This window comes from Vanacampus margaritifer, chromosome 7 (assembly GCF_051991255.1).
Source record: "Vanacampus margaritifer isolate UIUO_Vmar chromosome 7, RoL_Vmar_1.0, whole genome shotgun sequence".
Lineage (NCBI taxonomy): Eukaryota > Metazoa > Chordata > Actinopteri > Syngnathiformes > Syngnathidae > Vanacampus > Vanacampus margaritifer.
In genome coordinates, this window is record NC_135438.1 from 17,106,809 (window position 1) to 17,132,756 (window position 25,948).

The 25,948-nt window shown below is 37.9% G+C and overlaps 1 protein-coding gene across 1 annotated transcript in view; it reads right to left on the reverse strand.

Annotated features, from left to right (window-relative positions):
- Nucleotides 1-25,948, reverse strand: part of pkd1a (polycystic kidney disease 1a) — a 59,829-nt gene that overhangs the window by 32,258 nt on the left and 1,623 nt on the right. The window contains exons 2-13 of the mRNA XM_077572050.1: nucleotides 13,558-13,629; nucleotides 13,406-13,474; nucleotides 8,971-9,042; nucleotides 7,758-7,921; nucleotides 7,150-7,400; nucleotides 5,667-5,927; nucleotides 5,410-5,578; nucleotides 4,572-4,749; nucleotides 2,062-2,276; nucleotides 1,500-1,627; nucleotides 1,253-1,403; nucleotides 612-874 (exon numbers count right to left, since the gene is read on the reverse strand). Coding sequence (XP_077428176.1) covers nucleotides 612-874; nucleotides 1,253-1,403; nucleotides 1,500-1,627; nucleotides 2,062-2,276; nucleotides 4,572-4,749; nucleotides 5,410-5,578; nucleotides 5,667-5,927; nucleotides 7,150-7,400; nucleotides 7,758-7,921; nucleotides 8,971-9,042; nucleotides 13,406-13,474; nucleotides 13,558-13,629 — 1,993 coding nt within the window. The remainder of the gene's footprint in view (nucleotides 1-611; nucleotides 875-1,252; nucleotides 1,404-1,499; nucleotides 1,628-2,061; nucleotides 2,277-4,571; nucleotides 4,750-5,409; nucleotides 5,579-5,666; nucleotides 5,928-7,149; nucleotides 7,401-7,757; nucleotides 7,922-8,970; nucleotides 9,043-13,405; nucleotides 13,475-13,557; nucleotides 13,630-25,948) is intronic.

Below are 25,948 nucleotides of genomic sequence, written 5' to 3' on the forward strand. Positions count from 1 at the left end.
GCAAAATGGCCGCCCCCTGAGATGGATAAAAACGGCTGGATTTTGCTTCATAACTCATATTCCATAAATGTAATATTAATCAGAATGTCATGTTTAGAATAGTGAGATCACATATAAAATACACTTGTCGAGAATTTTTTTGGGGTTAACTCAAAATACTGTGTTTTTGACTAATTGGGCTGCATAATGCATTAATATGAAGAACATTTTGGGGTTGACTTACCCTTTAATGTACATACATGGCATTGACTATGCAATGTTTTTTCTGAAAACATTACCTGCACAACAGTATTTCAAATAGCTTTATGGAAAATATTAATTCTATTTGTATTATTTGCAATGGTTAACATTGATTCAAAATCATACCAAATCAAAGGTTGAAAATTGGAAAGGATTGTGTTCGAGTTCTGAGGATTCACTATATTAAAAGCTAAACTCATCTCGAGTTTTTGCAGCGGAATGGCAAACAGCCGCAAACCCTTAGCTGTTTATCCAATCTGCAAACAATGTCAAATTAAATCTGGAAGTTGTTAACTATTTCCATTTGAAAAATTTCACATCCAAAGACAATCTCTGAAAATGCTGGCTATGACTAAATAATGCTCTCTCACCAGAACATTTGCAGCTGGTCCTGCAGGCAGTGCGAAGGCCACCTCATCCTGTAGGGTATATCGAGGCCTCAGGGCACCAGGTGGAAGATGGTGAGCTTGGGTACAATTAGGACAGGAAGATGGCTGACAAGGACTAGAGAGGTCCATGCATCGGTGCTGGAATGGACACCACTGTTGAAGTCGGGGGCAAGAAGGTGGATCAGCGTCCCTGGAGACATCTGGGACACATATTGCCAATGGTGCGCAAACTGGACCATGACAGCCTAAAGCAGAAAGAACATCATTTATTTTAGATCACTCACAAAATGTATTACAAAATATACACTCAATGGACTTTTTATGAGTTGGGTCATATTAAATGAGATACAATATAAGATGTATTGCGAAATACTGACTTTATCGAGATGATAATATTGACACTGTCAAAAAGGTTATTAATGCAACAATAGGAGCGTTTCCACCAGTGCTATATTAATATTATTATTATATTTGCTTGACCCCTGCAAGGCTAAGCGTCACTGAACAGTAGTTGCCACACGTGTTTTGTTAAGGTGTGAGCGCAGGTGTGTTTCTTAGCATCTGCTGATGCACAGCAGGAATGTTGAGCTGTATTTTATGGGTCATTTGTGGGCGAGACTCACCGGGCAGGAGCAGGTGCAGGCCAGGATAATAACATTGGGGTCGGTAGATCTGGAATCGGATGTGGATGCGTGAGCTACGCTCCTGCATGACAAACTCAAAGGAGGACAGACGACCCGGTTGAACAAAGCTCAGTGCCGGGAACAGCATTAACTAAAGGAGGAACATAACAAATTAGAAACATGTCAGAAAGAAGATTCTGATTTAAGAGACACAATTGGAGTCGAACAAGCTGATATTTCTCCTCACCTCGATGCCATTATTGGCTGTTTGTGTAGTAGAGAATGAAGCAACATGCGCTAGAAGCAATGAATTATGGGAGGGAAACACTGCCAGGCCAACCATGTAGATCCCTGCATCTGGAACTTGTACTTGTACTATTAGAGGGGAAAAACAAAAACAAAGAAAATAAGCTGATAAAAAGCATTCCAAGACCCCACAAAAACTAAACATGTACAGTATTTCAATCTGACATCATTTTGGACCTCGTTTATGGAGGACCCAGAGTGCCAAAATGAAAAATAAATAAATAAATAAATGTCAAAATAAAAATGGATATAAAAAACATAATTTGAAAATTAAATTTAAAAAATATATATAAATGGAAATAAAAACACAAACGTATTTATTTATTTATATTTTTGTTTTTAGTTTTAATGTGTTTATTCTTTATTTTGGTCAAATTCTTCCATACCATTGGCCATCTAAACCATCTCAGGTACTGTTATAAACAAGCAAACATTTGTATCCATCATCCCAGTGCGTAATAATAACTTTCATGTGTTGATGTACTGTCCATCTGACAACATACCTTGAGGGCTATACTGACAAACAAATGCCCGCTTGGTGTTGCATGGGTGCAAACTGGTCTGGGCCCGCTGATCAAGGGACACACAAAAGTTGCCACGGGAGATGGAAAAACGAGGTGCCATGCCTTCTTCTCCATTCTGGGCCTCAGAGCCGTTGACCCAGCGCAGCGTGCCCGGGGAAGTGACATCACTCAATCCGAGCCACACTCCTCGTTCCCTGATGAGGCAAAAGACAGGTTACATGCTGATTAACGCATCAAGTGTTTAGTTCTCAGCATTGCGGTCACTCAAAATGTTAAACACACAGGAGAAGTTTCATGTGGAATGAACAGCTCTCTTGACACGACTTTCAGACACAGGGACAGGCTGATAGATTAGAGACAAATTGCAATCACCAAATTGTGCCACTTTGTGTGCAATCAGTATGGACAGTGCTGAGAGCAGTGCTTGACAGACAGTGTGCTTTGATACGGGTCCTCTGGGGTGTCTTACTCTGCCCTTGTTCTTGGACACGTGATTAGAATTTTTTATTTTTCACATCACTAATGAACTCTCTAATCTATTTGACTGTATAACTGAAAACAAAATACTATTTGACACAAAAAGAAAAAAATCAAAGTCACAAGTTGTTAAACTAAATGTATTTTAGTTTAGTGTTTTGATAATATAGCCTTGAAAAATACATTCTTCCCCCATTTCCTTTTACTTGTATTTTGTCCACTCGTCACATCTGTGAAAACGACGTCTAAAGCGAACGGGGGTTAAAATACAAGCAAATAAAACTTGAAACGGGGACCCGGGCGAAAAACAAAATAAAGAGGGACAAAAATAAGTTTCTTATGTAAGCAAGGGTGGGCGGCATGACAAACGAGGAGGCTGGGTGGGGAGAAACTCATTATAGCAGCTTTTTTCTCTTTCTTCCACAAGCTGCAGCAATACACACACACAAAGTCTCTTCTTCATAGGGTGTCAAAGTTACCATGCAGCTGTGCTTTTCCAGATGTGTTGTTCTTGACCTTCAAAGCTAAACACCGAGCTTATGGTCTCAAATGTAACAAGATGAATTCAATGTAGCTCACCTGATATAAATCACCCCATATAAACTAAATTCAAAACACATATAGTAAATGTACATTTGGTTACGTCATCAAACCCACTTGGTCCTTTGTAATGTACAAATAAAATGCTGAGTAAATGGTTTAATGTTTCACCATCCTGTCAAATAATTTATTTAAAAAAGAAAGGCTATATAATGAATTGGGGGGGGAAAAGACGGCACTAAAAGTAATTGTTGATAAGAGAGGGAAGGTTAGATCATTACTAGTTATAAATATTCTGCATATTTCAAGTGGTGGTTGAAATATAGTTATAGTAATAGTTATTTTTCATATTTGATATTTTCTATATATAAGAATGACTGGACATGGCAACAGATGTTCTAACAACCTCAAGTTTATTCTGGTTTCTATGTTTATAAAATACTTTACACTATACATATTTTGAAATAATTTGACATTTATTTGCATGCTTGATGTGACATATTCTATGCAACTGTTACTTTAAACTTAAAAAAAAAAAACTTATTTCATGTTTATATTGACTAGTGTGTTTATTTGACTTCTTAATAGTTGCCAAGGCGGTGGCCTTGTTGGCACTGGCAGTGGTGATGTTCCCATCAGAGGTCATGGATATCAAGGACAAGCTAGCTTATTACATTAGCTTAGCATTGCCGTAAGCACGCAGTTCAAAGAAGCGTGCCATATCTACCCACTTATGTCTTTGTTTTTTATCCAGGTGCTAGTCATGTACACGGACGTGTCTCAAACATGCTATTTTTGGTATAGCACACAGTAGATTTGTGTGTGTGTGTAAAACTCTTTTCTATGGCCTCTAATCGTAGCAGAGATGGGAAAAAAGGAAGTGCTAACATTGTGGATCATGATCCAACCAGATTTGCTTTTTGCTTTGATTGGAGGTGAATGGAGTCGGCTGTCTTCACGACCACACACACCGCCCCTTTTTTTTATGTTATCATTAAGATGGGCGATTTAAGTATGAGTTGCATTTAAAATATAAAAAATGTGCAATCCTTTATATTGTGTGTATAGATTTACAGTACAGTATACAATACAGTTATAGTTCTACAGTATGTGCCCATCCTGTTTCTTGTTGGGCTTGAAATTGATATGTTGCAATGATACAGATATTTGCATAAGGTAAGCACAATAATCCACTGAGGTTGATAAGAGTATTAAAAACTTGAAAAATACACTTCATTGTACATTTAGAACAGTTTGCTAAGGAGTTGGAGAGTAGCCACAGTTGTAGAATAGATTTAGTACAGAATGGCACGTTGCAAAATTAATTACATTACATCTTTAGACTGAACTCTAGCCACAAGCTATGGCCATTTTGCCTCAGTCTAATAAACACCAAGACCTACACCACATCCAATTCCAAAAGAGATCCCAAAGATAACACTTACACACTTAATCTAGAGAGAAACACTCACTGTGTGACTTTATCAGCCAGCAGGTTGCGCAGCGTGTCACCTCTGACTATTGCCAGATCCCCGCCGCGATCTAAACATTGTTGGTGAGCATCAGTCCAGCTCATCTCTGCCGAAACAATCTGGAAACAGCATGAGGACTCGATATGGTAGACCCCATCTTTTGGACAGTGAGGAGAGGCTGGCAAAAGGAAAAAACAACAACATCTTTGACAAACTATAACCAGCAAAAGATGTACCCTTCTCCAAAACTAAGGTAACAGTAAACCCATTTCCATTATATTTACTTCAGACAGAAAACATTTGGGATTTGACAGCAATTTTTTTACTGTCAGACAAGAGAATATTTCAACTTTTATTTCCATATATAATATAGTGCACATCTGGATCTAATACAGAACTTAGAAGACAGTATTATTTGTAAGTTTGCCAGTTTTTACGCAAAGTTCCCATTATTGGACAAAAAAAAGCACACACATTTGTTTTGCTTGGGTACCCCAGAGTAACAGAGAGACTGTCAAGTGTCAACCTGTCTATATGTATCAGCCCTGGTGAGCAGTCCATAGACTCTGAAATAAATTATACATACAAAAATACATCTGGTAATAGCCAAAGCTCACGTTGTACATTTTTTGACTAGGTTACTTCCAACAGGCCAATAACATGACTCAAAGGTGTTGTGTGGCCAAACAAACTCTTAGTGCTGTCTATTCTGTTCTCTAAAGCCTCCTGCCATGCATCTATAATTTAAGCTAAAGATCCTTCTGTGGTCCAAACATACATTTTTAACATACAAGTGCTGTAAAAATGTGTTGGATTTGATGGAGTGTTTCTTCCTCACCTTTCGCAACCTGCACATCATTTTTTGTGATCTCCCAGTCTACATTTAGGTCAAGAGCTCCCCAGCTGACAAGTATGATTTCCAGGCTCCCATTGACCACCGTAAGAGGTGGACAGTGCAGCTCCAGTTTAGGAGGAAACGCCACAGTCACGTCTCTACGTGCCGACACCTAAACACATAGAAATGTATAATGAAAATGAAATTTTACCTTTATTACAGCATCAACAAAAAGAAAATCTCAGTGGTGTCCCTCTCACCTCCTTGTGTCCAGCCCAGGCTGTCAAACTGACCAGATACTTTCCTGGAAGTCCGTATTTGTGCGTCGCCATGGTGACTTCTGTTGCTGAGGTGTTGACACGAGGTGAAAGGTCGCCAAAATCCCAGGACAACGTTACTGGCATGACGGAGGAGGAAGCTGAGAGATTGATGTTGTTGTGAACGCTTTGCACTGGGAGGACATTCAGCGCGATTGAGAAGTCTATTGCAAATACATCTTGGGCTAGAGTCCACCCACATTCCTGTAACCCACATGAAGAACCAGAGCAGAGACATTAGAAGGACAGTACTGCAATTACGATTGCAAATAAAAATGTAGATGGTGTCAAAGATATGGCAAGGAGGTTTAATCCTGCCCCCGATACGATTTTGTAAAGTAAAAAAAGATTTGTAATGTCGGACCAATCAAGAATTAAAACATATAAATGCATAATTTCACAAGCATTCCTCTGATAAGCAATGCAACTTGTACATAGAATCGTCCTGGGTGTCATTATTTTACACACAACTTAAAGTTACGGTTTGTTAAAAAATAATAATCTTTTAATCATAGACCGACATAAACGTGTTAAATACGACACAAATTCAATAACTGGTAACACGAATACATATGACAAGGATTCATGCTCTTATAACTTCATTAACTGCGCCGCACAATGCATTCTGGGATATGGAAAACAGGTAGATTTAACACGTCCAGACTCCGGAATTCATTTCATTCATTCATTCATTCATTATTTGCATTTGTGTTATGTTTTGGAACAATATGAATACAGTTGAGCTCCAGAGTGTATGGAGAACCAAAAATGCCCAATAAAAAGAATATAAAAATATAATTAAAAAATTAGATAAAAAAACTAAATATAAATGGAAATAAAAACAATACAAAATTTTAATAAATAAACATTAAAAAAAAAACTCAGACTAAAAAAATAAAAAATACTGTACTTTAATATAAAAATAAATGTGGAAATAAAATAAATATATGAATGCATTTAAATATCAATAAATAAATAAAAAGGCTCTGCTCTCATATGTATTTATTTCATGAAGCAGATGCTGTTATTCAAATGAGAGGGCGGTCCTAAGCGTGTCTTGGGTTGGACTCCGCCGTTGCAAACTGACTTTCGATGGTAGAGTGTGTAGGTCAGCAAACAAGTCTCACAGGCAACTGTATTTATTTCCTCATTTATTTTGACATTAATTTATTTTTTTAAATCTCATTTTTATTTTTGTATTTATTTGTACTTTTATTAATTTATCTATTTACTGTATATTTTTGTTGTTTTTATTTCGATTTAGTTTTATTTTTGTATTTAATTTTTGAATCATATTTTTTTATATGTGTTTTTATTTTCACTTTTATTTATTTATTTTTTATTGTGGCATTTTTGTTCCTCCATAATAATGAGCCAGAGATGAGTACACACTGAGGCTATATTGATTTTTGGTGTCAGTATGTACCTTCATGACACTGGGGTTGGTACATGCAGCAGAACACTGAGATTCACTGATCAAGTTGGGCTCAGAGTTTGTACTACAGAGACACTCCTGACTCGCGCCCAGGCCGCCATAGCGGTGCGACGCAGCAAAGCACATGCTGTTACACTGTTCACGCGTGAAGTTCCCCGGCGTGTAGGACGAGAAGATGACAAGCTCGCGACGTCCCCCTCCTCCACTGCTGTTGTCCTCAAGACAAGCAGCGTAATTCAAACCTGGAAAAAGACAAGGGATTGAACACTTTGGGCATTATTTTCGTGCCTAGCCCATGTCTAGCGCAAAGCTCTGTCTAATTGTATGCATGGGTGGGCTTTTCTTTCTTATGGTATTTCGTGACACTAGATGAACTGCGATATAGCAGGGGACACTGTATTGAGTTTAAAAGAGTGGGAGTGCCAGCTGAGCAGAAGTCGCAATCAAAGTCCATCAGTTGCCTTCATATATTTTATATGCTAATGAAGTTAAATCCTTCAAAAACAAACATACATTTGGCTTGAAAGGAAAGACAGGAAGCTTGTATTTAGTGCTTAGCTCTGTTAGTGTTGCATCTTGTATTTTTGAGTGTTTCGTACCGCAGGTGAGCTCTCTGACTTTGAGCAGAGGTTGGTGACGAAGCTCAGGAGGTTGGTTGCAGAGCATGGCATCAGGCCGACGAACTTGAACCCCTTTCTCCTGGAGCCAGTTGACCAAGTGGAAGAGCTTGCAGTCACACTCGAAGGGGTTACTACTTAGGTCACTGTATGAAAAAAGACATGTACACAGAAGAATGACAAGATATTATAATATCTTATCATGCCACTTGAAATAATGGGAAACGGGCTGTTGTCTAACTGTGAGGTGGGAAGGCCACAGCGATTAAATTCTATTGCAAGAAAGGTTTTGATAATCAATGTCTAAACTGTTAATCATGGCAAGAATGATGCCCTGGAAAGCGGGCGAGTGTAATTACAGGTACTGTATATGGTTTGCATACTGTCACTGTCCAATGAATCAAGGGTTTTATCAAACACTAAAAATTTGACAATATAAAAAATAAACAATTTGTTTTCTTTTGTATGAAATCAAAGTTTTTTATTTCTTAAATTCACATTGTGCATAGCGACAAAGTGTATTGTCTTTTCTAGTAGAAACATTTTCATTGGGGCAATTTTAAACACAAATTTAAATTTCAGGTTAAAGTTAGTATTTATGAATACAGGCACGTTGTAAGCAGACCTCAAAGACTCTATAGTGAAAACAAATAAATAACATACAGTAAGTGATATTAAGAATATTTTACACACATTATAATATACATTAATATGCTTTAAACTAATTCTGGCTGACGTACCGCGTAGCATACTTTAATTTATTTCTGGTTTCTGATTTTTTGCTGTTCAAAGATGGATGTGCTCCGCTTTAGCGAGGTTCCAGACAAACTTTTGAGAAAAAATTGTGTACTCAATCACCCAACCACTTAATTACGATTACAAGTCAATCTTAGGTTAGCTTAGCAATTAGCAATGGCTTGTCCGACTTTCCTTGTCATTCCTTTGTGAGAACAATGCATGTCACAAGTGTAGCATATTAGCCGCCATGGAGGCAATTATAACGGACATAGGACAGATGTGTTTAGCTGCGCTAGTAGCCAGCTGAAGCTCATTGCTAGCTAGCTGTACGTACTGCTACATTTAAAGTTGCCATTAGACACAAATTAAATGATTTTGATTATGTGTACATTTCTGAGTGACACAGCTGGATTAGAAATACATGATGGGTAGTATAACAGAATTGCGGCCTACTTACATTAGCGTTAAATTGCACAGGTCGTCACATATTCTTTCTTCTATCTTGGTGATTTGGTTGTTGCTCAAATCACTGTTGGAAACAAAGCAGACAATCACTGTTGACATCAGGAATAAAAAATATCCCATTTCTGGTTACGACCATCTTCTCATCTTAACTTCCAGCTATTTATTTTCAAAAAAGACTGACACGCGGCTGCTATGACCGTAAAGTCCTCCTCACTGTAAGCAGTTGGTTTACAGCGGTAATGTTAAATTTAAAATGATGCACCGCTACCATCAGCTGTCTGTTTGGCTAATTAACACTCCTCAAGAACTTGCAATTTAAAGGGGAACAGAATAGAACCCCTATTAACAGCTCACTATAAATAAATAAAAACAGATCAAACGACATTACTCATACTTGGCACTGAATGTTTTGATTCTATTTTGGCATTGAGCGTTAAAAGGATGGTGTGTGTTTAGCGCCATCTAGTGGTGAACTAATCATGTATTTAAAAACCCACTATTAGTTTCAATAATATACAAAAATAATATGTTCTACCACATTAATGTACATTTTTGTTTAAATCATTCACTCTCAGCCATTTTCACTGAAGCAATCTCCTTCACTCCCGGTTGTTTTACTGGATTTTGACTGATTTTGAAAGGTCCACAGAATATTGTTTTCTATTGCTATAAAAACATGGAACCTACCAAAAGAAAGATTAAAATCTCTTCTTTTATAAAGACAAAAGAACATTTGTATCTGTTTCCGTTTTGCGGCAATTAGCATTAGAATATAGCCAAGTTTCATCATTATTCATAAATCTATTTAGAAATGTGAATAAAAGAGTTTTTTTTCAACATGGCCCTGATTCAGCTCTTTTGCTCTGCTGCCACCTGCTGGCCGTTTGTGTAATAACTTCCATTTCTTTAACCGTTCTTTGCAGTTGCAGGCTGCATCAAAGCCTTCTGTATGCTTTAGCAAAAAAAACAAAAAAAACATAAAAAATGTATAAATACATCTTTCGGGCATTTAGAACATTTAAAATAGAACGTACTTATACGTTTTTGAGAGCAAATGAGTTAATATAATCGGAAGTCTAGTATTCTCTTATTATATCTGCTTTGCTCTTGCTAGCTTTTGCTAGCTTATCCCGCTAGACACACTTGTTAGCCAATCCAGCTAGTTCTTGCTAGCTGCTCTCTGTTAGCTCCTGCTTGCTCGCTCACTCCAAATAATAACTGATAGTAATTGTTGGTAGGCTTGCTAAGCGTGGTCTGTCTGAGGTGTCTGTGCTTCATAATCGTTGCTTTCTGTTAGTTTACCACTAGATTCTAGGACCGTGAAATATTTGCAAGGCGCACAAAGCAGGTCATTTAGTCTGATGGATTGATTATTTATTTATTTATTTCTCATTTTGTTTAGCCTTCTGACTGTTGCCCAGTGTGCGCTGTTTTAGCTACTGTTTTACTACTGCCGATACATCTGTCTTCTTTTCAATTCTCTGCCGTGAGCCTCAGAAACCCAACATTTTCCGCCAAGTGTTTGTTCTTCAAAAGTTTTATTAAATTTGTGGTTTTGAAGCTTTTTAAGCTCTCTAAATTCTCCCCCGAGGTATCTTTTAGTGGCATCTGTTGCAGGATGCAACTTAGCATCGCTCTCAAATCGCATAAAAGTTTCACACGAAAGATGTGATTGCTGTTGCCTCGTGCAGTGTGAAGGAAAGATATGATGATTATGATATTATGATATTGTCTGATATTATGACATTATAAAATTAAACAGTAGGACAGATACAGGTGTCAGCAATTACTGTTGAATCCAGGTTGAGAGCAAGCTTTCTTCTACTGTTTGATACAAATACTTGGCGTTATGCTATTTTTTTCTGCTTGTATTTCAACAACCGAGAAATTGTATATAATTCTAAAATATATAATATAACATTATATATATATATATGTATATATATATATATATATATATATATATATATATACTATTTTATACATGAACATTCTAAAGGTCAGCCTATATGTCTGATAAAAATGGAAACTGTAAAGATGTTAATGCTTCTCCTTCATACTAATATAGAATAATTACAAATGGATGACATTATTACCGGGAATAATTGACTAAAAATCTGCCAAACTCAATGTCCGCGGGCTAGGTGTGACACTTCACATCATTTTATGTGGACCACGTATCCTTACTTCAAGCTAGCGGATGGTTAGCGATATATTTTCATAATAATGTCAAACGTGTTCATTCACGTGAAATGATATCAAGCAAACATGAAAAAAATATTGTAAACAGCCTCTCCAGTCTCTTCCGAAGGAGCAAAAACATCAACAAAATGTATGTGTTAGCATTTTTATAGCCTAATGTAGATTGTTCTGTGTTAGTTTCACTTGTCTGCAAATGCCTCAAACCAAAAAAATATATATATTTTTTTACATTTTCCTAAAAAGGAAATACATCATTTAAACTATTGATGATGTTTTAGTTTGAATGTTATTATTCCCGATCAAACAAAATATAAGCAGCTTTTTTGCATTTTGTTCCCTTACTGTACCAAATGTGAACCCAACAGTGAAATTAAAACCAAGTATATAGCAAAGTAGCAAACTGCGATTTCTGGTGCACCGTTCCTCGCCTAGCAACAAGACATTTCTGTGGTTTCACTCAACTAGCTAATATATGTACCATAAAAGTTGTTCAACAAAAAGTATTAGTTTTCATCTAATGTATACAGTGACTAAATAATAGGGCTGAACGATTAATTGCATTTGCAATACAATTGTGATAAGAAGCTGGATAAGAAGGAGCTGTGCCAAGCAGGCAGGTCTTTTCACACCGTGAGTTAAAAATTTTTTTTTAAAAAACCTCATCTTGTGCACGCTTCTTGAGCATATTAGAGGATAAATTGTTCTGTAAGTGTTCAGACATTGCACCGTCAGATTTCTATGAATAAAATTTAAAAGAGAATATTGTACTCCTCATTTAATTGATGAGGCCGCCGCCTGTACTGCCTGCTGGCGCTTATCCATTTCAAACTAAACATTATTATCTTTGCCAGGGCAGAATTTTTGGCACACATCCAATAATTATACATAGTCCGGCCCAGTCTGTATAAACAAACAGCGCCCAAGAGCATGTGTGTATGCCAGCAGACGGTCGCTACGTACACGTCTCCTGCACAGTTCAGCCTGTTACATACATGGCAGCTTCTGATTCACTAAGAAAACCCTACACCCAGTCATGTTTTGATTTCTGGCTATTTGCAGCCACGTTTCTTTTTTTTTTTTTTTTTAACCTTTCATTATTTGTCTTTTTTGTACAAAGACATTTTTGAATCCGTCACAGAGAATTCAGACACCTTTTAATCACGCTGAGTTATTATATAAGAGAAATGAAATATGTCCTAACTTTATTTTTGGCCCATGTTGACATCTCAAGTACTGTTACACAGAGCCCTTAAAAATGATCCAATCAAAACTGTCAACTGTGTTGTGCACAAAAAGCTGCAGCGGACAAGTTATATAGTTATGTATATTTTGTACTAACAACTAACTCTATTCTATGAATCCACCAAACATTTATTTCCCTCCCCTTAGCCTTCCTTGCCCGTGCTTCTTTCCAGCCTTTAACCCAGCACGCTACATAATGGGGCCGTTGTTGTGGTGGTTTTGGACGGAGCTAATGGAAACCACTAAAGTCCTCCTTCATCACACACATTTTTTTCAATTGGTGGAAGAAATAAAGAAGTGGAAGAAATAAGGTAATGAATGGAATAAGATAGAGGTTGGAGGGGGAGGGTAAGCTGTAATTTAACTTAATCATGGTTTGATTAGCGTGTACGGGTGGTGTACTATTTGTGAGCGAATGCTTTCTCTTCCAGCATATTCCAGGGCAACGGTCATCAACTTTTTTATTGTGACACAGTTTTACGCAAGGACGTATTTTGACGGACATAGAAGCAAATAAATTATACACAACCCATCACTACACTCAATGTAGTTGTTGTGATTAGTGGGAACTCGCTGCTTGTTTATCTTCAACAAGGTACCGTATTTTTTTTTTATTATTAAAATCAAAAATACCAAAGGCTTGTGTTTTAATGCAGGGAGCAATTTTTGCACATTGGCTTATTTGCAAACCCGTTGCGACATATTCCATGCAGTGCATGCGAGTCCACTTGCAATAAACCTTAAGTGGGACTGCCAATGTTATGATACAGCTTTCTGTCTCATTATTTGGCCTGTTCCAGTTTCTGAAGAAAATCTCCAAACGTATGTTTTTTAAAACCATTTTTGCTAGCTCGTGGACTTTTTTTTTTTTTTTTACCGTACCATGGGACCGAGATGAGCGTTTTAACAGAAGCACAGGTGGATGCCAATGTTTTATGCATCTCCACTTGACCTTAATTATGATCACTTGACATTGTACTCACAGGACTGACAAAGGCCCACAGCAGAAGACTCCTCTGGGCAAAATAACAATCTTGTTACCTTGTAGATATCTGTGAAAATGGAGAGCTATGTGATTGACTGAATGGTGCATGGATATTAGCCCGGACACAATAACAGAGTTGTCTGTACTCACAGCTCTCGAAGACCGGGGAGTCGATTTAGCAGAGTTGTATCAAGAGAAGAAATGTGATTCTTGGAAAGATCTCTGTGGGGAAAAAACATCAAATTCACTATAAAAAATATAGACAAACAGCTCCCTATGCTACATACAACATATTCATAATTAGACTGAGGACTGTGGTGCTTGGAAAATGAAACATAAAAAGTGAGAGGAGAAGCTATTGCTCTGTGGCGGACATATAGGTTTTCCACCAGTTTTTAATTTACTCATCTCAGGGGGGGCCATTTTGCCACTTGTTGTCGACTGAAAATGACATCACCGCGCCTAAAAGGTTCAACTTGTGAATGTCACATGACCAAACCCAGAAAACAAGTAAGCTGTGACGGTCGTTGCATCATACGTACCATATTGAACCGAATCGGTAATCCCACTGAATGAAACCGAGTCAAATCATTACATTTTACAATAAATTGCCCTTGAATCGTATCACACTTTTTTGGTCCATTTGACTGTTTTTACAAAACTTTGTTCTTTTGTGTTTGTTTTACAACAGAGAGAATAATTGGCAAAGAATGACACATTTCCCGCATTTTTTTTGTTGGGTTTGTGGGTTTAAACCTAAATGCAAACATAAATAAATAAACACAAATCAGACTATGAATGATTTTTGACAACTTCAAAAAAGCTAATATCGGGCAATTAAATATGTCAGGGCTTAATAATACCATTATTTGAACACATTTCTTATTTCTGAAATGTTTATCCAAACTAGTAGCCCTTCGCATTAATCGCTTTCCAAGAAGTAGCTCACACTTTCATTTAGGTCAGTGACCCGTGCTGCAGAGCATCATTTCAAGCTACACTTGAGTTTGACAAGCATGAAATCAAGTTGTTTATATGTTTTGTCACATCAGCACCCAAAGCAGCATTAATAATTGAAAGCACACGAAAGCATGTATTTACATATATTTACAGATAGATAGATAGATAAATAGATAAATAGATAGATAGATGGATAGAAATGTCTTTGCGACAAGTAAAAACTGTCTGTGAACGTCTTACAAATCCTGATGAAAACCCTAATCTCGCTATGCTCGCCAGCATTCACAACTTAGTGAGATACCTTCTTTATCGGCCTTCAGATTCAAAAAAAGGCCAATGCTGATATTTGTCAAAATGCCAAATATTGGCATAATCAGCCTGGCTGATAATCGGTCTATCCCTAATGCTAACAGGATATTTTATTGTAAAATAATATTGTGGTAGCTCTGTTTCATTCAAATTTGATAACAGCTCTTTTTATGACATAAACAACCACACATGAAGAGCTTGATGCTGCCATAATCAGGACTTTGAAAGTTGCCCCAATAGCTTTCACCATTACGTATTCATATTACAGCTTATTTTACGCTAACACTTGTTACACTTATGTCATTTTAGTTAGTATTTTATGCTCCTAAACACAAAATCAAAAATGTCTTTACACTTTACCGCACGGCGCTACGATGTCATCGCACTAACTGGTGTTCATTCCGTTTGCCGATTAATCATGACGAAGGAAGTGAGAGGAGCCGAACCTTTGCCAACTCAAACAAGGAGGGCCCGTGTGGAACACACTCGAGTGACTTCAGCTTGTTTGGGGCTTCACAGTAAAGCCCGAGCTGCACGTGAGGTCAGTGAAACAAAGAGGAAAGAATAGATTGAGCCCAAGGTTGTGAGAGGACATGGATTCGAGAGTGATTGCAAGACAACAGGTTGCCTCTGGCTTCAAGTTGCACGATTAACTAAAAAAAGAGCACATTGTGCCTAACATGTTCCATCCTCTTTATGTGCACAGTAGACACTAATATCACCTCGGGGGGTATTAAAAAACAACTTGCAAATGAGAGTTGGAGTATATGGGAACGCACCCCTTGCTCACTCTCTTTCTAGTGTGTGTGAACCGAGCAGGACGCCCATTCCCAAAAGGAAACATCTGTACATTCCAGACTAGCTGTGTAAGAACGATGGCGAGCAAGAGAGCCTTCTCCTCTGCTAAAGTCATCAGCAGATAAAACAAGGGAGCACAAAAGACGCCTGATCTACGAGCTGACAGTTTGCACATTAGGCTGACGGACACCTCGCCTTATGTAACTCTCACCCCGGCAGGTGTGTGCATTTAAATCTGCTCCCAATATGGAACGTTGGTTCGCACCTTCCGTTAGTGGGAGGACTGCTTGGACGAGACATGACGAGAGAGAGAGCGCGTTTGTCATAACCATATAACGTGACCTTCACCGTGTCTATTAGCAACAAGCTCCCGTTCTCTCTGCTACCTTTCGTCACACGTGGTTTTAATTAGACGCGCGCACACGGCAAAGGCACACTCCAGCTATAGTGCTGCTCACAAACACCCACAGCACACATATGGTTCTGTTTTACGAACGGTGAGGCCAATGATCTAACCGCTCCTTATATGGCCTGTCTGGTGCCACTTATTCTGAGCTGGTGGATGGGAGCGCTGACACACACACACACACACACACACACACACACACACACACACACACACACACACACACACACACACGCATAGAGGAAAGAATATGAATCGTGGAAAAGCTACATAAAGAATGGAGACTTCGCCTGGTGATAGTAATGGGAGTTTAAATGACAGAGTAAATAGAAGAAAGCCATCTTGAATGTGTGCAGCAGGTCTGGTCGTATAAGAGATCCGATTTTCGGCATTCAGGGTGGCGGAGTGGTCAATGTCTCCAAGAGTGGAGACCAGCGCTCCACTAACCCACTAAACACAGACTGCTCTGTGGTCGCTTTCGTCCATCCTTTCATCTGCTGCCGCCTCACCCTTTCTTTCTGCCCTCCTTGTTTTTCCGTGCGCCTGCTGCTTCAAGGCACTTAATAAATGTGACATTCAAATAGGCCTGGGCGATTATGGGAAAAAAAAAGAAGATAATCACAATTATTTTTGAATGATTTTGAAATCTCGATTGAATAAATGATTATTCATTGATTTCAAAACGTAATATTTATTCAACTACTAAAACTCAACTACACAAAACTATCATTATAGCCTCATGACCATTCACCCCTGGCAAGTTGAACATGTTATTTATTCTTGAACGCTATTACCGGTATCTTTGTCAAGTACAAAATTACATCTTTTCACACATTCAAAACGTGAATAAGCATAAATGTGTGTATGCGTTCCTACAGCGTTTGTACTGTGAATATTTGTTATTTGAATCCCAAAGGTCGATGCTAATGTCCCTTTAGCATGTCAATGGGATTTTACACTGACTTTAGCGTTAGCGCTAGCAATGTTTTTAAAACTAAACATGTCTTGTATTTAAATATACAATTTGTATAATTCTTTTTGTTTTGTTTTACTCAAAAGAGGGTATCATTATGCTCAGGGAGGGCAAAATCACATAACATCACCCCCAAAAAAATGATCGCATTAATCATGTATTAACGCCGATTAATCACACTATTAATTTGGACCACAGATGATCCGTTAGCTGACCGCGGATGGCTGCGTTTAAGGTAGCACAGGTTGTGTTTAAGCAATAAACATAACTACATGCATTAAAGTAAAGCATGAAATAAATGTTTATGTATGACATTCAGAATATTTGTTCATGTCAAAATATTAAGGGGGGGGGGTCATTTTTGTATTCCATTTTAAATTATGCAAAAAAAAATTGAAGACGTCCTCATAACATTAAATGTCGAAAGAATTAACACATATCAGGTGCTCATCAAATTAGAATTTTTTTTTGATAAAAAAGCCTTTTTAATGAAATGGTTACTTGACTCATTGAGCCATTTTCAGCAGTAAAAAGTTAGTATTTTGTCCAGAATGATTTGATAACTACATAATTTTTTTGTGTACAATTAATACCTTTAAAAACTTCTTTTTTTCCACTTGCTGACGACTAAAGATGACATCACCTGTGCTGAGGAAGTAGGTAACGACTAATCATGGCTCACCTGTTTTCTGGGTTTGGTCAGCAAACTGAGCCTGAAAATGGCTCAATGAGTCAAGTATCCTTTTAAGTGATTAGTCGTGATTAATCAAAGTTCTAAGATGTGATTAATCTGATTTTTAAAAATTATCGTTTGACAGCTCTAATTCTAATCTAAATTTTTAAGATCGTGCCAAGATAAAATTGAAATCACAATTAAATGTTGACTACTGGCAATTGATTAGTTCTACATTCAAAGATGTGGAGTTGGGAGAAAAAAGTACCTAATACAGTATATTGTTATTAATTGTTATGTAATTGTGGAGATGATGCGGGTGCTGATTAATGCAAAGGGCTCCCAGTTTGATACACACAAATTTTCTCATTTATAATTTAAAATAATTAGGAAATAGATCAATATTGATATCAATATACACACATTATTATTATTATTATGTGTTCACATTTTCAAATGATCACTTCTACAACATTTCTAGAATGTCACGTGTGAGATATTTTCAGAACAGACCTACGGGCTACTAATGTGGTCTGTGGGGGCAACCAGGTGCCTACATTGGCGGACCGTGGTCTATATACAGTATAACATATGTGCCCTGTGATTGGCTACTGTGATCAGTCCAGTGTATGCCCCGCCTCTTGCCTAATGTCAACTGTGATAAGACTCCTGCTCACTTGCCTGAAATGGATCGATGGAGAAAAGGTGACATCATTAACGGAAAGCCTATAAGCAAAGATGTGGCGATGAATGCCAGCATTTCAAAGAACCGTCTTTTCCACTCCTATGGCTCTGATGGCGTTCCCTACGAACCTCACGGCCACCATCAAATTCACATGCTATCAGGGGAGAGTTGAAATATACAGTGAGCGCGCACAATTCCTGAGGGCAGCGATTTTGTATAGAGTTCTAGAGGACGCATCTGCATGGGGAGGAACTAGGAGGACGCTGATTGAAGACGTTTGGTCTAAAACGTCTTAATGTTTAATTCAACAGCCTGGTTGGGTCACAAACACTCTCCACTCCTCTCCAGAACATTCTGTCCATTTTTCCAGCTGCTGCTGTCTGCGTTGTCTGGTATCCAGCTGGAAGACTTTGGGCAGCTGTGTGCAGCGGTTTAACACACTCACTCAAATAAAGCCTTACACGCGCGCACGCACATACACAGACACACACACATAATGACCATGTCGTCAACGCGTGCAGGAAGAATGAAAAAACTGCAACGCGGTCATGTGCTCATTGGATACCGTTTCTGGTAAATGAAAGTGTGTCAGGCTGTGCTGTAGTCGTAAAGTACTGAATGAGTAAAAGAGTTTAGGCGTACAATCGCACAGTTCCTCTGGTGAGAGAAAAAATGCAATGAGCGGCCATCAATCCAAGGTGTAGTCTGCCCTTTGCCCAAAGTCAGCTTGGATAGGCTCCAGCTTCCCATGAACATGAACAGGATAAGTCTGACAGAATATGGATGGATGGAACTGGGAAAACTATTTGGTGACGTGTTTGTGGTACCCGAAATGCATGCGTAGATGTACGTATACTTAAACAAAAATGCTAAATTATCCAGCATTTAAAAGGGACAACAACATACTATGCCTCATGTCTTGTGTTTTTAAATTTATTTTTAACCTCAACAATGTGTTGTCCCCATTTTACGACATATCACTCAACATGGATTGAGGCCAAGTGGAGCCAACACGATCCAGCAAGCGGTTGGGATGGGGGGGCTCCATGCATCTATCCATTCTCTAAACCTCTCATCTCACTCGGGTCGCCGGCGTGCTGAAAATGTGTCTGGATATGTAAGCCATGCTCCATATTGTTTTGATCAATGCAGATTATGAATTTTGGCAGGGAGCGTATGACATAAGAACATAATGTGGATGTGACATCATATTCAAACTATGCCGCGTAACATCAAATGAGATTGTGACATCACAGCAAAATTTACATTCCTCTTTACATCTAGACGCAAAACTATTCTAGAGTGCTTATTCACGTCACCAACTTATTCGTTTTCCATTTTAATTGATGTTATATGTTCTGTTTATTGTACTGCTTGTTTTTTGAACAATCTTTGTATGGTGAAAAACACGCCTATAAAAAAAATATATATATATATTAATAATGTAATCAGGTAAAATAGGAAGCAGACAGTGACGTGCGGTCAGGATAGGCAAGGTAGGCACTGCCTACCCCAGGCTGAAATGAAAGTTGAAACCGTTTGGCTTTTTCTATTTATTTTAATTATTTATTTCATTTCAGAAAGCCTACACTACCTATAGGTTCAAAAATGACAAAATAACCGTTCGCACAGTGCATTTGTGAATTCAAAGCACACTTAGTGCACGGCAAAGTGGTAAGATGACGACGCCACTCTGGAGAATATAAAACTATTTTTACGCCTTTCTTTTAAAGGTTGGGAGACCAACGCCTTAGCTACCGGATCTTCAGCAAAGTAAGGGACAAATAATTATTCGTACTTTTTACAAAAGGAAAGATTGGCTTTGTGGATGTGCTTCGATTAACTGGCTGTTTCACTTGACATGGTGTTTGGCATCGCTATTGCTATTGCTAGCTTGATGTTGTGAGGAATTAGGCTGTTTTACAGGGAGATATTCACTTTATTACATTCTTTCCGGGCGTCCGGGCGGGTTTGAAATTGTCCGATTTTTGTTGTGCGGCAAATGGGAGGCAGAGTGCACTGCAACGTTTACTGTGGCTGGCAGACTGCGCACTGGCTGACGGTGGCCCAGAAGTTTAGCTGAGTGGCAAATGTTGCGCTGCCGCACCGGAGGCGATGGGTACGAACCCCGCTTGAAGTTAAAAAAAAAAATAAAAATATTGCGGAGCAAAAAATGTTTGACTTCAAAAGAGAGTAATGTTTTTTTGTTCTATTTTCTACCCATACAGAGGAGGCATATGTTAAAATAGTTTGAATGTATGGCATCTTGTATCTGAGTATCAAGTATCTCGAGGTCAGGCTGAGTGCCCTCTTTTTTTGGAAATGAAAATATGGTCACCCTAGGATACGTTGTGCACTCGCCTGCCGACGCACACATTTGTAATTGGTGTGTGCGTCTCTGCCTGCCTACTCAAACCTAGAGCTCACTGCACGTCACTGGAAGCAGATTATATGTTTACTGACTTTAAACACAAACCTATCTTTCTAGTTCTCGGGACGCTATCAGTCATGATTTCAACCTAAATTGCCACTGCAACATCAATCTCAAATGCAGACAAAGAGCCATTTTCTTTTCCACGAGAAGTTGGAGAATCATTGAGAGTTTGTTTGAAGTGCAAGAAGAGTGACTAAATTTGTGTCCTCCAAAAATATGGATACTTTAAAAACTTATTAGAGTTACGTGCATAGTGGCTTAACTGGGCACGCAGCTGTTGTTGACGCTTGACGAATCGCACACCTGTGATGCGGAGAGGAAGATTGGGGATGAAATTTGGAGGAAAGTGAGAAAACGGACTTAATGCCAGGAAGTGAGCACGGGAAGGCCCATTTGAAGTTTAAAGTCGTACATCCGAGTCGTGAAGTCGGAAAAAAAAAGGATCCCGACTTCACCGACCGGCTTCAATCTGACATCACTCGACAATGGCGACCCCGTAGATACTAAGCCCGTGAATGGAAAAACATAATTTACACAATTATAAACATTATCGATTTAACTATTATGATATTAATTTAGTTATTCGAACTAAGCACCTTCACGTAACCCAACGTGATTTGGACTGACCGCGTTAATCACAACAACAAACAATTTATCGGAATCAGCCATCTTTGTATTTACATTTGCCTCAAACACTGTGAGGTCGGACCTGGGAGAATCCAAATGGGATGGCCGACTTCCCACCTTCCTCGATTGCATCATCATAATGCACTCTGTTCACACAGGTGCACAGTCAATTCTGTAGTGTAAATTTGACTATATTTAGAGCGGGACCAAATAGACTCAGTTTTAGAGTAATATTTACACTTGGAAGAGAGTAAAATAAAGAATGGGAGGAACAAACTCACAACCTTCAGCTTGCGAGACTAACCCTGAGCTATGCCAATCCTACTGTTTGCTTGTCTCCAAGAAGAGACCAAAAATATGTGAGTTGGTTCCTCAACCCTTTGGTGACTTTTATTTATTTTTTCAATTCTTTATTTCACTCCCTTCAAAGTGTAAACATTACTCTAAAACTGAGTCTATTTGGTTCCACTCTAAATGGAGTCAAATTTACCCGAGACAAACCAGTAACTAACTCATTTTGAAGTATTGTCCTTTTTTTTTTAAATAAAGGCATTAAAATTAAAACATGTTTTATTGATTCAAAAAAATAATGGACACTTTAATTGATTATTAAACTAATCAGCCCTACAATACAGCATTGCACCTTGCGCTCTGACTTCTCATTCTCATCAGTGGTGGATTGATTTTTTTATTCAGTGTAAAGATGACTCACATCATGTTCAACCCCACAAAGATTGACACATATGGATTTTCTTGGGACTCCTTTTATCTCATAATCCATCCATTCACCCATTATCTGAACCGCTTATCATCATGTTTTCCAAATAATGACAGCAATCAAAAATGCACGATATGTTTAACAATTTGTGTTATTCAAAAGGGTAATTGTCACCATCATAGTGGGTCTACTGACCACTTCATTAGGTACACCTGGACAATCCCTTCTCATGAGTCATCACATAGAAGACGTTTGTGGAAAATCTAGGCTTAACAAAGATATGACTATATGACTGGCATAATTACTTTTTTTCCTGGAATGCCTGCACTTCACTGACTGATGTCATAAATTCTTCTCGCCATGGTAACACAATAAACTCCCTCACACACGGTCAATACGTTCAATATTTGTCTTTGTAAGCGCGCATGCACGCACGTGTGTGCATATGTGTGTCCAAAGGCGATTGTGATGATAACTTCATCTAGAGGGGAGGAGGTACCATGTGTGTCTATGTGTATGTATCTAGTTGCCATAGCAACCCCACAAAGTGCTCTGGACCACAGTTGATTCGACAATACAGATGAATCCAAGTGTTGACAATTGAGGTAAACAGGATAAAGACAAGAGTGGTGACAGCAGGGTTGGCACTACGGTCATGATGAAACCTCTTAGCTAATGTGGATAACAGGATGAAAAATTTCCTATAGCCACACCTGAGTGTAGTTAGCCACATCATCACGTGTGGTGTGTTGATGTGGCTAAACCTTTAGCCAGTCTTTGTTACTGCCTTGTATTTAAGTGTTAGCACATATTAGCATTAAACGTGACATGTTCCTAAATTGAAAAAAAAAAAAACTCAAATTGCCAGACAGGGTATAAATAAGTGGGCATGTGCGGGCAACACTAGCGATATCTCCACTCCATTAATATTTCTCATTTACGTTAAGTGTTGTCACTGCCTCTTGTTGACACTCATGCAGTTATTCTCAAATGCATGGTAGCATCTCTAATTCACAGTCTCGGCCCAAATCCCAATATGATAGCTGGGTTCCACTGCACATCCGTTTTCCAAAACAATTATTCTGGACAATATAATCTCATCACAAAGACGACCCTAGACTAGTCACTAGTGACTCTCGTAGCCTATAGAAACAAAAAATTATATTCACACTATCACCAATTGGGAACTGAACCCATGTTGCAAGGACAGCAGTCAAGCAAGTAAACCACTACAACATCAGTGGCTGGCCTTTGCACCTTTTAAGCATTATCAGACCACGCAAGGCTTGATCAAACTAAGCAGATTTGTGTCACATCTTGCAAGTTACAATTTGCATTTTGTGCCTCAATCAAATGCATTGAATAGCAAAACCGCCAAATATTACGGGGGGCAAAAAATACTGAATGCTAACTCGTTACACTCGTAATAAGTCGTGATTGTTTTTGAATACCCGCTTCCTAAAGCGACCCTATTTGAACTCTTTCGAATTTAGTATAAAAAATGTTTGTCCTAATATTAAACAGCTTGTCGAAGCTCCTACATGCACAGCTCTATTCTTAAATCACATGCTAAAATGCTAGCTGCGCAAGTGAAGTTGCATAACGGCTGTTGATGCCTTTTTAAATGAAAGTCTTTGGTACAACAAATGTGAAGTTTAAACTGAAATGTGTTGAACGACTGAGTTTTTCAGGGGAGTGAACTTTAGTACATCATTTTTACATACATACATACATACTATTAAATGTCAATGTTTATCCCATTCACTGGTCCCTTTAGTGAAATGTCTTTTCTCTTTTGTATTCATATCTTTAACCAAGCAAAAATATATTTTAACTGAACACAAATATTATCACTATATTATTCAGTAGCATTTTCAGTAGGATACTCAAATTATAAACTATTTAATAACTGCACCCCTACATTCTACTCTTCCATTATATACTGTACACTAGCACTATTATGCAAATCCACTACCTCACAAATGAGGAACATGGCTGTAGGCACGAAGGACTCTTTTTCAAGACTGCCCAACAACTTGATCTCATTAACAGTTGGGAAATTATCCACGATACTAGTAATAAAGAGAGACTGTTTTTGTGTGTTTTTTTATTTTATTAATTAATAATTGATGAATAATATTGATCAAATTAAATCATATACTGTAGCATGTTTGTGGAAAGTATTGCAAAAGGTTTGCGCATGCACATGGAGCCTTTGATTTAAAAAAAAATAAAAATAAAAATACAGGTTGACAGTCTTAATACTTGATATTTATTGACTTTAGATAAGCGTGACATTTCACATGTGCATGCCAAAGAGTCGAGTCTCATCAAATGAACTCTAAACAGGGGTCACTCTGTGGTGTGTATTCAATTTTGCTTCTTTTGATAGCCACTTGTTGTCATACAGTATTGTACTGAGCAGCCAGGACAGAAACCTACTACTCTATGAAATGCTTTCTTATTTTGCAATACGTTTTTTCCCCAGGTCTGCTCTTGTCATACCTTTCTGGGTTTGCAATAAAAAAATTAAATAAAAAACATCAAAGAAAGAGAAAAACAGCTCTCCCTGAGCTAACGTTGCACAGGAAACAAACTCACAATTTTTCATGAAGCATATTCATCCAGTTATGTTAGGTTGAACTCCAAATTGTACGACCTTAGTGGCATTTCAGTTTGGAGGTTACACTAATTTCATCCTAACCATAAACATTCCTTGACCATTCCCTATTCTTGGGGGGATAGGGACCGGCCCACAAATATTGAAAGTCAAAATGTTTATGGATAAATAAAGGTTAAATAATTATATATATTTTTTAAACATTACAAGTGTTTATTTTAGTTTTCTTAACCACAAAGCCTTTTCCTAATTTACTGATCTGATTTCACTTGCTTCGACATTGAAAATGTGGTTGGTGCCTAGGAAGAGCGAAATAAATATGTAAGTAATCTGTTTTTTTTATAGTTTCATGGTATTCTTAGTGCAACTATGCATGGTGTGTATAATTTTTGCACTAAATATTTACGGCCTAAAATATTAAGACTGTATATCGCCTTCAATTTAAGTTGCACCACCATTTATAAACATGTCAGGAATGCTGGTAAAAAGTTTAGTAGAAATTGAATGTACATTTTAGTTGTCTTTATTTTCTTATTTGAACATACCTTTAAAAAATTCAAGCTGTAAACTAATCATAATTATATAGTGACTGCTTGCTGGTGCGATTAATCGACTAATCGTGACAACTATTGGTGACTAGCTAAATAATTGTTTGTGGCAGCCCTACTGAAGAAACATAAAAAATAAACCCACTTTTAAGAAGCATAATCATTCAGCAAAACAATTTATCCTCCTCTAATAATTCAAATCCTTTGATTTTGATTTTCTATATACAGTAGATTAAACAAACAAACACAAGTCATACATTACTAAATTGGATCATTTTAACATTTTCATTTCTTAAATTTTGCATCGGATGACCATTATCTACACACATGAAACACTAATGAACTTGAATATTTTCATTTGATGCTGCTTGACTGCAAAGTGAAAGCAGGATGAAAGTTCAAATGATTCAGAAGAGTTCACCGTCAATCACTTTTACATCATTCTGGTGCCTGTTGAATGAACTCTCTCTATATATGTATATATGCTACAAGTACAAGTTAAATGAGAGTAGGTGGTGGTTTGAAGGGAAATAAATAATTAACAACATGTGGCTAGCGTCTGCTCAGAACAGTATGTTCTTGCTGTTGCTGCAGCATGAGCAAGCTGATCCATACCACAAAGTCCAGTTTCACTTTTCTGGTGACGAGTTTCACTCTTATGTACCATAAGAAGACACATTCATACACACTAAAAAAAATACAGACTCTGGCATCATGACCTCTAATAGAGGGCTCAGTCACACGAAAAACAACATTACTTGAGACGACTGTGTGTTCTAATTTCATGCAG